Source organism: Centropristis striata, chromosome 8 (assembly GCF_030273125.1).
Source record: "Centropristis striata isolate RG_2023a ecotype Rhode Island chromosome 8, C.striata_1.0, whole genome shotgun sequence".
Classification (NCBI taxonomy): domain Eukaryota; kingdom Metazoa; phylum Chordata; class Actinopteri; order Perciformes; family Serranidae; genus Centropristis; species Centropristis striata.
Window position 1 is genome coordinate 39,689,101 of NC_081524.1, and position 17,230 is coordinate 39,706,330.

General features: G+C 39.7%; 1 protein-coding gene across 1 annotated transcript in view; it reads left to right on the forward strand.

The window, feature by feature from the left end:
- The window catches only part of LOC131976768 (IgGFc-binding protein), a 36,450-nt gene that overhangs the window by 16,292 nt on the left and 2,928 nt on the right, over positions 1–17,230 (forward strand). The window contains exons 9-20 of the mRNA XM_059339922.1: positions 304–877; positions 2,074–2,273; positions 2,609–2,750; positions 3,378–3,706; positions 4,789–5,380; positions 6,787–7,388; positions 8,425–8,992; positions 10,279–10,877; positions 10,961–11,528; positions 12,410–12,609; positions 14,550–14,930; positions 15,871–16,157. Of these exons, the coding sequence (XP_059195905.1) occupies positions 304–877; positions 2,074–2,273; positions 2,609–2,750; positions 3,378–3,706; positions 4,789–5,380; positions 6,787–7,388; positions 8,425–8,992; positions 10,279–10,877; positions 10,961–11,528; positions 12,410–12,609; positions 14,550–14,930; positions 15,871–16,157 (5,042 nt within the window). The remainder of the gene's footprint in view (positions 1–303; positions 878–2,073; positions 2,274–2,608; positions 2,751–3,377; positions 3,707–4,788; positions 5,381–6,786; positions 7,389–8,424; positions 8,993–10,278; positions 10,878–10,960; positions 11,529–12,409; positions 12,610–14,549; positions 14,931–15,870; positions 16,158–17,230) is intronic.

The following is a 17,230-nucleotide window of genomic DNA, read 5'->3' on the forward strand; positions in this document are numbered from 1 at the left end:
TTTAAAGTAATTTAGTGTTTTTCTGTCATTTTGTGTCTTTTTTTGTAATTGTGTGTCTTTTTTTGGTCATTTTGTGTCTTTTTTAGTAATTTTGTGTCTTTTTTGGTCATTTTATGTCTTTTTTGTCATTTTGTGTCTTTTTTTGGTCATTTTGTGTCTTTTTTAAGTAATTTAGTTTTTTTTCTGTCATTTTGTGTCTTTTTTTGGTCGCCTCCAGCGGCCCCCAGGTAATTAGAGTTTGAGACCCCTGGTCTAGACTATCAGTAGGTATGTTTAAATGGGACTTGTGCTTTTTCTCTTTAGGTAAACGGAGTATTTAACTACCTTCCTGTGAATCTCAACGATGGAGAAGTGGAGGTCTTTCAAGAAGGCCTTCATTATGTTATTAGAACAAATTTCGGGCTGAGAGTCACTTATGACCTCGTCTACCATGTGACAGTCACAGTACCCGGTAATTACCGCGGTAAGGTCTGTGGCCTGTGTGGCAATTTCAACGGCGACCAAAAAGATGACTTCCAAATGCCGAACCGTCAGCTCTCCAACAACGTGAATGTGTTTGGGAAATCGTGGAAGGTCACCATCCCTAACGTGGTGTGTGAGAACGGCTGCGAGGGGAATAACTGTCCCATATGTGACCCGGCTCACAAGGCCGTGTTCTCAAAGTCCACTTACTGCGGCGTCGCTACAGACCCCAGCGGTCCCTTTGCAGCCTGTCACAGTATTCTGAACCCACAGCCGTACTTTGCTGACTGTGTGTTTGATGTGTGCGCCTCCAACGGAGACGGGAAGGTTCTCTGTAGCAGCTTAGCAGCCTACGCCTTCAACTGCCACATGGCTGGAGTGGACGTCAAGAACTGGAGGACGGCTTCATTCTGTCGTAAGTGACAAAGAGGAATTTACTTTCTGAGTTTCCTACAAATCAACCTCTTGATCTGGTCTGCCATAAGTCTCTGAGCTGTTTCTGGTTGTTTTTTGTCACATTTTTTGTTTTTTAGTTCATGCAAATAATTTATCTATGGCCAAATTGTGAAGTGATTTTAATAGTCGAGACGGAATTGTCCAAAAAGTGAAAGTGAGGAGCATTTATGGGTACAAGTCGGGGACTGGCCTACTTTACTTATTTCAAGGGTGCTGAATCCAAAAAAATGGTTCCCAAGCGAAATTTTGAGTTTTTGACCTTCTCATTTGCATATCAAAATGGCGGCCGTTGGTCGTTGGACCATTTTCCCCTTATTTATTTATTGTAAGTAGGCAATCAAAGATGAGGAAATTAAGTTTCTGGATCTATAGTCTAGGGTCAGAGCAAGGAGGAGTGGAGGGTCAGTGTCTTTTTTATGTATATTTATATATATGCAAAATACCAACTTTTAAGGTGAAATTAAGCATTATTTGTGTCATTTTTTAAGGCCGACATAAATATTCAATCAATATCACTTTTAAATGTTCCAGTTGGTATTTTAGTATATACATATATATACATAAAAAAGACACTGAGCCTCCACTATATCCTTGCTCTGATCCTAGACTATAGATCCAGAAACTTAATTTCCTCATCTTTGATTGCCTACTTACAAAAAAACTAAGCAGAAATGGTCCAATGACTGTGCAAGATGGGCAATTGGCCATTTGATACAAATTAGAAGGTCAAAAACTCAAAATTTCGCTCGGGAAACATTTTTTTTGGACTCAGCACCCTTGAGATATGTAAGGTAGGCCGGTTCCTGACTTGTACCCATAAATGCTCCTCACTTCTTATAGGAGGCCTTTATTCTGAAATCCGTCTAGACTATAAAGTGATTTTGATAAAATATCACTCTTTCTAGTTTGGAGTTGGTTATTTGAAAGCATCCATCACACATGATCCATTAACAGAACCTTTAAGATATTTGAAAATGTAACATTAATTTCTATTTTCACAGTTTCTAACCATGATAAAATGATACATTTTGTTATTGAAACATGCCTTTCAAACCTGCTGGCGGGTTGTGCGATTCAGAGGGTTAGTTACTTATTCAACATGTGCAACATGTTCTTCTCTAATCTGTGTTTCCTGTCTTTTGATAATCCCTTCAGCCATGAAATGTCCAGCCCACAGCCACTATGAGGTGTGTGCAGACGCCTGCTCTGCATCGTGTGCAGGCCTCACAGAGATCGTCCAGTGCTCCACCAGCTGCACTGAAGGCTGTGAATGTGATGCCGGTTTCCTATTCAACGGACATTCATGTGTTCAAGAGACTGAGTGTGGCTGCTATGACAATGGAAGAACATACAAGGTACAATTCAACAATTCAACTGCACAAAAAAACTATTCAATAATGCACAAATGCTAGCTTCTTACTGTGAGAGAGGGTTAGGCAGATACTCATTGTAACATTCATGCTGAGATGGCAATTAAGTTCCCTTTGCTTTTTCCTCCACAGTGCTGGACATGAGCCAAACTGATTTTAGATATGTGCACTGAGGATTTCTCCTGAGACTTAATTAGCAGATTGTCTAAATGTGTGTGTGTGTGTGTGTGTGTGTGGTGGGGGGTTATAAGATGGAATAAGAATGAGATATTGTGGACTCCTCTATAACCTGTGCTATCTTCTGTGTATCATGTCTCCAGCCTGGTGAGGTGGTGTATGAGGATGACTGCAACACAAAGTGCACCTGCAGCCCAGAGAGAGGCCTCACCTGTGAAAAGCATTCCTGCCCTAAAAGCACAAAATGCATGGTGAAGAAAGGAATCAGGGCATGCTACAACACAGGCAAGACACAAATACTGTACATCTGTAATAACCAGGCTTAACTAATTAACCCTTTGATGCACAACATGGGTCTAAAGTGACCCGGCTGAGTTTTTAATTTTCTATAACTTTACAATAAATTAATTTCATCAATCAGTATTCCAGGTTTTCCTAAATCAACTTGTTTTTGATCATCATACATCCTAATATTTTGTTTTCATTTCTTACTTTTTGAATAAAAACCCTTTTTGTATCACTACTCTTCCAATGCACAGCATGGGTCAAAAATTGCATTATGGGGTATTGTGTGTATAATTTTAAGGAAAAATGAATTTAATCAATTTTGGAATAAGGCTGAAACATAAAAAAAATTGGGAAAATGTGAAGTGCTGTGAAAACCTTCCAGATACACTGTATGTGTGATAAAATGATACATGAACATGTTAAATATATGAAATATATGAATGTGGAAAGTAACTATTTGAAACAAATTACTATTATTATAGTATGAGGTCATTTCATTTTAAATCAAATTTGGATGAATGAGTCATTTTTGACCCATGTTGTGCATTAGAAGGGTTAATGGAATAAATAAATGAACATTATATTTTAACCAAGTTTTAAATTGATTTCCCTTCGTTTGTGTAGATCCCTGTAAAGACGCCAAGTGTCGGGTCAAAGAGAAGTGCCGTGTGGAGAAGGGCGAAGCTGTGTGCGTCCCCGACTACACGGGCAAATGTTGGGCCTGGGGCGACCCCCACTACCACACCTTTGATGGTTACAACTTTAACTTCCAGGGAACCTGCAAGTACGTCATCTCCAAGACCTGTGGGGACCTGGATGGTCTTGTGCCGTTCTCAGTCTCTGAGAGAAACGATAACCGTGGAAACACCGCCGTCTCTTACGTCAGGGAGGTGGACGTGTCCGTGTTCGGGTACACCATCACCATCCGCAAGAACCAAGTCGGTCGAATCACGGTAAGATTTTAGTTTCTTGTCTGATTTATCTGACCTGTAGTGTTTCAGTGTGTTCAGGTACAGCTCAATAAATTAGAATATCATGGAAAAGTCCGTTTCCAGTAGTTTAAGTCAAATTGAGTGCTATTGAGTGCATATAGATCAGAGGTGTCAAACTCTGGCCAAATTTGTCCCGCAGTATAATTATATTTGGCCCGTGAGGAAATACCAAATGACAACCAGAGCTGGCCCGCCGGTATTATACAGCGCAAATAATACTACATATCCCAGAATGCTCTGCTGGTGTTTTGGCTTGAACACAGTAGATCAGTGTGGAGCAAACTGAGCAACAATTAAAGTTGTCTTTATGCACTTTTTCTTGCTAGTCCAAGGCTTGAATGGCTGCACATTCATTGAAGGATATTATTATTAGTCATTTGGTTTATTATTGTTATTTTATTCTGACATTTATTTTTAGCCTGTGGAAAAAGATTACTGTTAAATTTAAATTTAAAGAAGGCCGCATATAAAATAAAGGGACATACGATTTTTATTTAAATTTAATTTAAGAAATGAATGCCATTGATGTCTTTGTTTGTTTTATTTGATATTCGATTTTGCATGTTTGCAATATTAAGTTATATCAAGCTTTGCTTGTTCCATTTCGTTTGAACTTGTTTAGGTCCATTTTTTCAATAAATATCAATGTTGGCCCGCGACTTTGTCCAAGTTTTAAATTTTGGCCCACTGTGTATTTGAGTTTGACACCCCTGATATAGATGGAAATACTTTTTATAGGCCAACTTTTCCATATTAAACATTCTTTTTATTATTATTTATTATTATTATTATTATTTATTCTGATCTTTTGTAATATTATATTATAACATAGAATTTTAAAATTTCCTCATTAAATGTAAGCCATAATCATTAGAATGAGAAGAAATTAATTAAATTAAGACATGAAATGTTTCATTCTCTGTGTAATGGATCTGTATAATGTTGTTATTTCCACTTTTTTAATTTGATTACCGACATAAATAAACTTGTCTATGATATTCCAATTTATCGAGATGCACCTGTACATTATCTATTCCTTTCAGGTTGACGGACAGCTGTTGAACCTGCCTGTACACCTGGTGGAGGATGGAGGTGAAGGTGTGGTGTCCCTGTTCCAGCGAGGTCACACTGCAGTGGTGGAGACCAGCTTCGGTCTGGTGGTCTCCTACGACTGGAACTGGGAGTTCATCATCTGGCTGCCCAGCAGCTACTACGGGAAAGTCTGCGGTTTGTGCGGCAACTTCAACGGTAACAACCGCGATGAGCTCCAGAATCCGGCCGGCCAAGCCGTCTCGTCAGTCATCGATTGGGGCAAAAGCTGGCAAACACCGGACCAAGATAAAGACCATCCTTGTTGGGACTCATGCAAGAAAAACTGTCCCACCTGTGACGGGAACCAGCGCAAACTCTATGAGACGGAGGCTTTCTGCGGAGGCCTCACAGCCAAAGCTAATAATGTCTTCAAGAAGTGCCATGAAAAGCTGGACCCCCAGGCCTTCATGGACAACTGTGTGTATGATATGTGTTTGAATAAGGGGGACAAGAAGATGCTGTGCCAGGCGTTGGCCTCTTACAGCCAGCAGTGTCGTGAGGAAGGAATCATAATCAAAGGCTGGAGGAAAAAGTTTGGCTGCCGTGAGTATTTATGAGAATCTCCTTAGCTCATTTTAGCAACAGATTTCAATGAGTTACTCATAAATAAATACAGTACAGGCCAAAAGTTTGGACACACACCTTCTCATTCAATGCGTTTTTCTTTATTTTCATGACTATTTACATTGTAGATTCTCACTGAGGGCATCAAAACTATGAATGAACACATATGGAATTATGTACTTAACAAAAAAAGTGTGAAATAACTGAAAACATGTCTTATGTTTTAGATTCCTCAAAGTAACCACCCTTTGCTGACTAGAATATAAGACATGTTTTCAGTTATTTCACACTTTTTTTGTTAAGTACATAATTCCATTTGTGTTCATTCATAGTTTTGATGAATTTACAATGTAAATAGTCATGAAAATAAAGGAAACGTATTGAATGAGAAGGTGTGTCCAAACTTTTGGCCTGTACTGTATATTGTTTATCATTTTTGAGTAATTTTAACCTACAGTGGATGGTGAGCGACAAACCCTTTTTGACATTTTGGACGCAAAACGTATTTCAACCGCCTGTTGTCTGTTTAATAATTCTGTTTAAGTGTTTGGTATATTTTGAATTTTTTTCACTGCTTTACCTTGCCACCAGAAATCCATGTTAAGGTTTCTGTGCGGGGAGCTGAAGCTGTTCTATGCCACCAGATTCAATTGACAAAAACCTCACAGAACACAGGAGTTGCTGGTCTACAGCTGCCTTGATTGTTTAGTTTGTGTGTGTTATTGTGTGACTTTAGTGAATCTAACTTCACCCTTTACAACTCCAAAGTCACACAATAACACACACACAAACAATCAATCAATCAGTCAATCAAACTTTATTTATATAGCGCTTTTCATACATATAAATGCAACTCAAAGTGCTTTACAAAAGCCATCAGCCCGTCAAAACATATAAAACACCAACAAACAGTATAGACCAACAACTAAACCATAGAACAACAACTGCCATGTTCTTCTGGTAAAATTCCTTTTTTTTGTCAGTGGAGCCTGGTAGCTTTGACAAGACAGCTTCAGTCCCCACAGGAACTTATAGTTAAGCAAAATTAAGTATCAGGTCCAGCAAACCTAAAATGAAATGTCCACATATGAGGACGCAGGGTCACAGGAGGTTAAAAAATCCAAACTATCCCTTTAACCCATTGAAGCCTGGAAAGCGGATACGTCGTTTTGTAGTATTTGTATAAGCTCTCAAATACTTTTTGAATTTCATTTCTATCTGCTACAGAGGCTGAAAAATCTATTATTTAGTAGAAGCGTTGACACTTCTGTTGAATTTCCGGAAAAACTTCAGGTTTTAGGGGCTGATTTTAAAATCGCCCAGAGGTTTTACAGGCAGTTTTAGGCGTCAATGGGTTAATACTCTTTAATCTAATTTCTATCCAGCAATGAGCTGTCAGCGCCACAGCCACTATGATGAGTGTGCCCCGGCGTGCCAGCCGTCCTGCCCGTTCCCGGAGCAGAAGAAGAGCTGCAGCAGCAGGACCTGTGTGGAGACCTGTGTGTGTGATCGAGGTTACGTCCTCAGCGCCGGCGTCTGCGTCCCTGCAAAAACATGTGGCTGCTCCTATCAGGGCCGCTACTACAAGCCAGGCGAGCACTTCTGGGCTGATGAGAGCTGCGGTCGCCTATGCGAGTGTGATACGACCCTGGGCATGGTGACCTGCCGCCAGGCTTCCTGCTCCGCCAAGGAGGCGTGCAGCGTGGTGGACGGGGAGCGCGCCTGCCGACCCATCAGTCACGCCACGTGCACGGCCTCAGGTGACCCGCACTACCGCAGTTTTGATGGCCGCAGGTTTGACTTCCAGGGCACATGTGTGTATCAGCTGGTGGGACTGTGCTCGCGGCAGCCCGGGCTCGTGCCGTTCAAGGTGACCGTGCAGAACGACCACCGGGGAAGCAAAGCCGTGTCCTACACAAGGACCGTCACCTTCTCCATATACGACATCACCCTCACCATCAGCAGAGAATACCCCTACAAGGTCCTGGTAAGTATAGATGTGGAGGTAGGGGTGTGCCATATCGTATCGTTCACGATAATATCGGTATATTTTTTTTATGGTTAAAAAAAATGCATATCATGATATTGGCAACATTCCTACTTCTTGATGTAGTGGCGTAAGGTTGACACTTACACAACTGAATATACCGAGCTGCCCTCCAAACACACTGCTGCATTATGCCGTTCGTTAGCCACAAGCTAACATTAGCTAACAATTAAAGTTGTTTTATCCACAAAAAGCTACATACTCTCTGTTGCCAAACACATGCAGCTTTCAAAATAAGAGCACAGTGTGTTAACAGAATCCACCACAGAACTTACAAGAAGACTGTCAAAATAAGATGCCTTAAATAAAACATATTTATTCTCCTTTATAAAATGTCATTAAAATATGCCCCCGAAACCCCTAAATGGTTATTTTTATTATTTGCTCATACTCAAGAGTCAAGAGTAATTTTTTGGGGATTTTGCAACTGTTGAGATTTGCACTTCACACTGCCTTTTAGATTTTAATTTATTTATACAGACTAAAAAAAAATCATATTTTCTATATCTTTTTAAGTATTTTGTAATATCATCAAGAATATCGTTATCGCAAAATAGCCTGAAATATCGTGATATTCTTTTAGGGCCATATCGCCCAGCCCTATGTGGAGGTATGGATCATGTGAAGCATATTTTGGGGATTTTTATAGAAGATTTAATCTCGACACAGAAGAGAAATGGAACACAGCATAGTTACAGTATTAAAAATAAAAACATGACAGATACGCTGAGCCTCATTCAAACGAGTGGATGATAATGCCTTCTGTCATTGTGCTAATTCTCACATCCCTCATGCTCTTCTGCATATATATATTTAATTGCATATTAAAATTTTGATCCAGGCAGACTTAATTAAACTGAGATTTAACTGCACATTAGAATGGATTAGCAAGGACCGCAGAATTATTAAATCTATAATCTCCTAAAAATATTTCCCCCTCCCTTCCTCCCTTCCTCCTCTGCTTTCTGCTCTTCAGCTCAATGGGCAGCTCGCTTCGTTACCGCTGGATTACAATAATGAGCTGAGCGTGTTTCTCAGCGGCTGGACGGCCGTGGTGGAGACAGTCGCTGGTATCACCGTGACCTTTGACTGGCGGAGCGTGGTGAGCGTTACTCTGCCCAGCAACTACCAGGACGCCGTCTGCGGCCTGTGCGGCAACTACAACGGCAAAGCTGGAGATGACCTGACCATGCGGAACGGCCAGATCGCCACAAATGGAGAGAAGCTGGGGGAGAGCTGGCAGGTGGGTCTGGTTCCAGGCTGCTCATCAGTCTGCCAGGGGGCATGGTGCCAGGCCTGCTCAGACTCCCAGAGGAAAGAGTACCAAGCCCAGAAGTACTGTGGCATTATCGCTGACAGAGCAGGGCCTTTCAGAGAGTGCCACAGCCGTGTGGACCCCGCTCCGTACCTGGAGAACTGTGTGTATGATGCCTGTCATTACCATGGCCACCATGGATCAGTGTGTGATGCTGTGGGAGTCTACGTCTCCGCCTGTCAGAGCGAAGGAATCGTCATCCGCTCGTGGAGAACAGACACATTCTGTCGTGAGTTTGAGATTTAGTTTTCATTTTTGTTTTTCATATTTCAACATCTCTTCTAAATGCCATCTAGGGAGTTCCATATCAGGGAGCTCAGAAAGTATTTTCAGTCCTGGATGAGTGAGGGATGGGAAAATTTTCATCTTTGTCTTAGGACAAAAAGAGATACATTTTCGGGAAAGCACTCAGTAGGGTGAGTGTGGACTTACATGTCCATCCTTGTCTTTTCGTGTGGGTGCTAGAGGGCTCCAAACTTCCCAAACACCTAATTTTCGAGGTCTTGTAAAATGGGAACGAAAGCAGCTAGAAACCTGGTGCAAAGTGCGTCTGGGAGCATTCTGACCTATCTATAACAACAGCAGTGTGAGATTTAGATGGGATGACTTTAACTCATAATATATAAATGTAACAAAAACAACAAACACGAATTGTTTCTTATATCAAAGACCAAAATACTAATACATACTAGGCACAAACTGGCCATAAACTGGGCACAAACTGGGCACACGTCTAAACTAAATCATCTTTGTTAGCAACCAGTTCTAGACTTCTTTTAGGAATTAGTCAGTACAATTAGGTCGAAAACTGTTTGCTTCCCCAAATCAGCAACCCCGGTGTCTGGGGCTGCGGTCGAATAGTCAAAAAAATCAGCTCCTAAGTCCTTTCCTAACCACTTTTCCTTAACCTCAATGGAAAACGTCACGAGGTCAAGGAAAGATGAGAAGGAGAATTCATGAGGAGTTAGGAGAAGACGATCGCGGTGTTTAGAGAATCCGACTGCACTTACACTCAGTCTACGTCATCACGCCACGGCGAATGTTGATGACGTCGTTTCTTCTTGTGACCAGTCGACCTTATATGCTGCTACCGCAAGGAATTGTGGGACGGCATTACCTCCTTTCCTTTCGTAAAGGATGGTCCGGTGTATCCTATGCTAAAGGAGATACTAAAGGAAGCATTGAAGCTCCTTTCCTTAACAGTTAGAGAATTCGAACAGCTCTTATCATGGCGGCTACGATAATACTTCCGGGTTATTTCACTCAGTTAGGAAGGTTCCTAAGCAAATTTGACTTTTCGACTGCAGCCTGGGTTTCCCCAGGTTAAATGGCCCAACCCAGCTGACCCGAGGTCAGCTGAGCCACACAGCAAGCACAGCTCCCCCCAGTGGCATGGAGCCAAATTGAAATGAACATGACATGACATGACATGAAATACAAAAATGAATATGGCTCCTACACATATTTCAACATCTCTTCTACATTTAAACTTGTTCTTCTTATCGTATCCCACAGCGATGGTGTGTCCAGCAAACAGCCATTACACCCTGTGTGCCACGGGTTGTCCAGCCACCTGTGCAAGCTTAACCTCCTTCACCACCTGCCGCAGGAGCTGTGCAGAGGGCTGCGAGTGTGACGAAGGCTTCCTGCTGAGCGGAGATACCTGCGTGCCAGTGAGAGACTGTGGCTGCTCCTATGACGGACGCTACTACAGGAGAGGAGACGTGTTCTACCCTGAAACTGAATGCATGGAGCAGTGCGTCTGTGGAGAGACCGGTGCCGTGTCCTGCCAAAAGGCAAAGTGCCGTGCAGGGGAGATCTGTAAGCTTGTAAACGGTGTGAAAGGCTGCCACCCTGAGGGCCAGGGCAAGTGTGTGGCTTCTGGTGATCCTCATTACATTTCCTTTGATGGACGGAGGTTTGATTTCCAGGGTACCTGTGTCTACGTGTTGGCCAAGGTTTGTAATGATGACAATGGCCAGCTGACGCCATTCACTGTAACTCAGGGGAATGAAAAGTATGGAAATGGAAAAGTGGCTGTTACCAAGTCTGTTGCAGTGGCGGTCTACGGCTATGTCATTTACATCCAGCAGAAAGTGCCGTGGAAAGTCATTGTGAGTTCAAAAACTTTCTCTAAAACACATGTGGCGCTCCATTTTTTGCATGTTTATTTCACTCCTCTTCCTCTTCTGTGCAGGTGGATGATGAAATGCTGAACCTTCCTCTCTCCCTCGACAACGGGCGTCTCCGAGTCACTCAGGAAGGTCGTAACGTGGTCGTCCGCACAGACTTTGGCCTGACGGTCCTGTACGACACGGTGTATTACGTGGAGGTGATCGTGCCGTCTACGTACCAAGGGAAAATGTGCGGCCTGTGCGGCAACTACAACAAGAAAAGTGGCGATGACTTCATACTCCCCGGTGGCAGAAAAACAAACAACGTGGATGAGTTCGGGAAGGCGTGGGTGGTGGACATGCCCGGTAACGTGTGTGGAGGCTGTGGAGGCCAGTGTCCAGTATGTGAGCAGGTCAAGGCCACTTTGTACGGAAAAGCTGACTCCTGTGGCATCATGAGTGCACCGAATGGGCCTTTCAAAGCCTGCCACAGTAAAATCGACCCGGCAGCATATGTGTCTCATTGCGTGTTTGATGTTTGTGCTGTCGGTGGCAACAAGGACACTCTGTGTGACAGCGTCCAGGCTTATGCTTTAGCCTGCCAGAGTGAAGGAGTAAACATTCAGCCATGGAGGAGCAAATCCTTCTGCCGTGAGTTACACTCGACAGTATTTTAGCTGAAGAATTGTGCACATTTTTTTTTTTTTTTTTTTTTAAACATGTTTATTGACATTTTGAGTAAGACATGAACAAACAATACGAACCCCACCCACCAAAGATCTCATCCATCAAGGTCCAAAAAAGAAAGGAAAAAAAAAAAAAAAAAACTAAAACAGGAAGACTAAATGAGCAAGTGGAAAATAATAAAAAATGAGGATACATAGAGCCATATAATCACACATACAATGCAATGCCATTAAGATAACAATAGCAGCTACAAAACAAAAAAAACAAAAACAAAAAAAACAAAAACAGATGCAGACATCAGAGCAGCAGTACAGACAATTACAGGGCAATAAGATTCAAGGGTCAAGGGCACAGTGCAGATCTGCACTTTCAAGAAAATGTAAAAAAAAGGCCCCAGATTTTATAGAATTCACCAAGTCTATGTTTAATACTATAAGTTAACTTTTCCAAAGCCAGACATGATGATAATTCCTTCAGCCAGTGATTAATAGGGGGACATATAATATTTTTCCAATACAGAGCAATGAGACATTTTGAATGGACAAGGCAGAGATTAATCAATTTGATTTCATGCGATTTCAAGGAGAGATTTTCAGGATAGAGGCCTAAAATACACAATTTAGGGGAGATAGGAATGGGTTTGGAAATTATTTGGGAAATTATATGTATTACTTCCTTCCAAAACTTTTGCATCCTCTCACATTCCCAGATGCAATGGAAGAGGGTGCCTTTATGAGTTTGACATGTGACACATGTGTCTGGAATATCTGGATTTGTGCACATTTTTGATGTTTTCCATTTCAAGTGCACATCCAAAGTCTTACAAATGTCTTCTTCTCTTGTAGCTGCTTCCTGCCCTGAACACAGCCACTACGAGGTGTGTGCCGACACCTGTGGTGGGACCTGTGCCAGCTTTATTTACCCATTCACTTGTTCTGAAAGCTGTTTTGAAGGATGCCAGTGTGATGCCAGCTTTGTTTTCGATGGCGTCCAATGTGTTCCCTTGGACAACTGTGGCTGTGTGCACGATGGCAGATATCTGACGGTAAAACTGTACTGAGATTTGACTTTGTTGTCGTACACAGTAACTGTGGCACAACTGAAAGTTAGTCATGAAAAATAAAATGATTTCATATTCAAAGCACTGACACACACTCAAAAAAAAAAAACTTGTTCCCAGAACGTAATAAAATTATGGAAATAATTTCCAACCTAAATAAAATGCTTTAGTTTAGCAAGAAACAATTATGTTGAGCGACAAAATGTGAATATGTCGGGTCAACATGATGTATTTGCGTTACTGTTAATTAATTAATTACCAGGGCTCAGTCCAACTAGATTTGTAAGGGTAATTGTAACATACTAACGTCATTTTATTGGGCCATTTAAACTTGTATGATATTATTAAGAGTTACTTAATTTAATAGGGTAGAAGCCCAGTTTCTTCACAGTCTCTCACTATCAATAAACCCTTGAAAATGGCCAAAAAAAAACCCAAAAACTACTAATTAGGAATGTGCACATTACTGCCCCCTAATGCTCTGGAGTTGTAAGCAGAATTGATTTGAAATCTTAACCCATTAGAATTAGGTTGTTTTAACATAAATTATTCTTGTAAATTTTAAATTATTGCATTTTATGCTAAAACTACATGTTTTAAAACTGTTTAACCACAAAACATAATTTTATATAGTAGAAGCTACATGTTAGACTAAGGATAAGGTGACAGACACCCACACTGTGAAAAATGTTTGTAGAAATGACAGTAAAACACTGTCAAATTACATCACAAATAGGGTGTAAAATTCATAATTTTATATCACCGTAGTAGACACTTTTACTTATTATTACCGTAAATCAAAGAATAGCACAAAACTTTTACTTTTACTGTCATTAACTGTAGGAAACACACAGTTGTGCTGTAAAAATATAACATTTTCATGTAAAATTAATGGAGAACTACCATGATGTGTGAATGAATGACACAATTACCCTAAAAATAACGGGAATATTCCGTCTAAATGACAGTTTTTGCTGATATTTACATTTTAATTTATAGTAGAAATTACAGAAAAACTGTCAAATTACCTCAGAAATAGGGCGTAAAATTTAAAATTATATACCACCATAGTCAGACACTTAATTACCGTAAATCAAACAATAGTAACTTTTACTGTCATAAACTGTAGGAAACACAAAGTTTTGCTGTAAAAATATAACATTTTCATGTAAAATTAGTGGAGAAATACAATGATGTCAAAATTACACAATTATCCTAAAAATAACGGGTTTATTCAGTCTAAATTAGAGATATTTACATTTAAATTTACAGTAGAAAACCCACTCACTGTCATTTTTACGGTGAAGTTCTGGCAACCACAGCTGCCGGTATGTTACCGTAAATTAAACAGATTCATTTTTACAGTGTAATGTTGCAAACATTTATGTTTGTTTATTTATGTTTATGTTGAAACATTTATGTTTTCGCAAAGTACATACACTGTAAAAAATGTTTGTAGAAATTACAGTAAAACACTGTCAAACTGCATCAGAAATAGGGCATAAAATTAAACATTTTACATCACCGTAGTAGATACTTTTTCATTTTTTCATTTTTAATTACTGTAAATCAAAGAATAGCATAAAACTTTAAATTCTACCGCCATAAACTGTAGAAAACACACAGTTTTGCTGTTAAAATATAACATTTTCATGTAAAGTTAATGGAGAAATACCATGATGAAACAATTATCCTAAAAGTAATGGGATTATTCAGTATAAATTACAGTTTTTGCTGATATTGACATTTACATACGCTCACTGTATTTTTTACAGTGAAGTTATGGCAACCACAGCTGCCGGTATTTTACCGTAAATTAAACAGATTCATTTTTACAGTGCAGTTTGCTTTTTTTGAGTGCATGAATACAGATGTAAAACGTTCTATTCACCAACCCAGAAGATAATTTTATGCATGTTTTCCAGGTGGGCGAAGCAGTGGTGGACAAAGCCTGCACGTCCAAGTGTGTGTGCCACGCCTCCGGCCTGGTGAAGTGTGAGAAGCTGTCTTGTGCCAACGGCGAGGTTTGTGGCGTCAGAGATGGCGTCAGAGGTTGCCACGCCAAGCGGGGCCAGTGTGGCGTCAGCCATGTCGGCCTCCTCACCTCCTTCGATGGCATGTCCGGAGCAATAGGAGCTAAAGGGGCGTTTGAAGTGGCGTCTCTGTGCGATGAGGCTGCCAGGCTCTGGTTCAGAGTGGTTGTGGATGTCAGAGTCTGCAGCAGAGGAGCTTCTCCATCTGTTGCCACTGTTTATGTGTTCTTCAAGGAAACTGTTGTGGCAGTAAACAGCCAACATGTGACCTGGGTGAGAATAACAAGGAGGGATAATAGTTTAAATGACAGTTCACCCCAAATTCAAAAATACATATTTTTTCTCTTATCTGTAGTGCTATTTATATATATACATACATACAAATACATACACATAAAACCAAACAAATAATAATAATACTAAATAAATAAATAAAAAGGGACATTTAGAGGAGATATATACACCCCATTTCTGATGTATTTCACAGTGTTTTACTGTTATTTCTAGAAACATTTTTACAGTGTAGGTTGACAACAGCACTACAGGTAAGAGGGATTGTATGTATATTTGATTTGGGGTTGAACTGTCCCTTTAACCCATAAGAACCCAGACCCAGTTATCTATAAAGGAAAGTTATGGGGGATATATCACAGACCAAGTGAACCACGCAGAAATTTATTTATGATGTGGGGGTTTTTTTTGGTCATTCTGGGTCTTTTTTTTTTAGTAATTTAGTTTTTTTTCTGTCATTTTGTGTCTTTTTTTGGTCATTTTGTGTCTTTTTTAAGTAATTTAGTGTTTTTTCAGTAATTGTGTCTTTTTTGGTCATTTTGTGTCTCTTTTTTAGTAATTTTGTGTCTTTTTTGTGTCTTTTTTAAGAAATTTATTTTTTTTCTGTCATTTTGTGTCCTTTTTTTTTTTAGTAATCTTGTGTCTTTTTTGGTCATTTTGTGTCTTTTTAAGTAATTTTGTCTGTCTTTTTTCTGTCTTTTTTTAAGTAATTTAGATTTTTTGGTCATTTTGATACTGCCTCCAGCGGCCCCCAAGTAATTTGAGTTTGTGACCCCTGTCCTAGAATATTTAAAGTGTTTGTTACATGGGTGTCACCGTGGGTTCTTATGGGTTAAATGTTTAACTATGAAAGTAGTCTTTTTAATGTAGATTTTTTTATTTTAACCTCAACTTGTTTTACCTTATTCTCTCCGTCTTCCAGGTGAACGGCAGGAAAGTGTCTCTTCCCAGCAAAGTGACGGGTGAAATATCGGTCCAAGTCTCAGAGAGGACCGTGATCATCGAGAGGACGTCTGCTGTGCGGGTCACCTACTCAATCTCTCAGGAGGTCACCGTCATTATCGACAGCAGCCTGTCCGGTAAGATGTGCGGCGCCTGTGGCAACTACAACAACAACTCCAAAGACGACATGAGGACCGCAGATGGGAAAATCACCACTGATGTAACGGTGGTTGTTGGCTCCTGGAGCGCCGGGGACTTCTCTACATGGTGAGGACACAGTCACATTACCTCTGTGTACATGTAATAGGCACTTTCATCTTCTATCATTTTGGTAATTTGCATGGCTTTTGTTTTTTTTTTGTTTTTTTGTTTTTTGTTTTTTTGTTTTTTATTAATTTAGACAAAACACAACACAAATCACCAATGAACAAACAGAGAAAAACAAGAACAAAACAAAAAACACAACAACAACAAAATCACAAAACCAACCCAAATAAATAAATAAACAATAATAACAATAATACCACAATAATAAACAAGAACCTTAACACATCAAAACTAAAACAAGACACAAAAACATACATCAAACATAATTACCACATAAAACATACAGTATATCAGTAAACTTGATAACCTAAGAAAAAATAAATAAAAAAGGGTTAAGTTAACTGACTTCTCTACATGGTGAGGACACAGTCACATTACCTCTGTGTACATGTAATAGGCACTTTCATCTTCTATCATTTTGGTAATTTGCATTGTCGTGCAATGGCTTTTGTTTATGTAAAATAAAAAAAGCAAAATAAATAAAGAGTTTAAAAAAAACAAAAAAAAAACAACTATATCAGGACTGTGGTCTGGGATGATTAATAAATCAAGTAGAATTTGTTTTATTTTGCAGAAAATACTTTTTTTTCATTTAACCCTCTATGGTATGCATTATGATGCTAGTTAAGAAAAAATGTTTGAACTGTTTTTTTTTGTCTTAAAATAGACTAAATAAACATAATCTGAAGAAATTTTATAATTCTTTTTTTTTTTTTTTTATTGAAGTTTTTGGGGTTTGTTGCCCGTAAATGATTGTCTTGAACAGTCTAAGTGTATGAAACTATTAAAAATGAAGGTTTACTCAACTATCAGTAGGAATATATTTTTTTCCAGATGTAAACTGGGCCACAAAATTACATTTTGAGTGATTATTTGTGGCGCAAAATGGCAAAGCTGTTTCATTTGGAAAAGTCTGCAAAATAGGGTTTCAATATGGCCTCCTGGAGGTCATGTGACAAATTAAAGCATTGCTATTGGTTCCCTAGACTCTTCCCTCTTTTTTAAAGTATCAC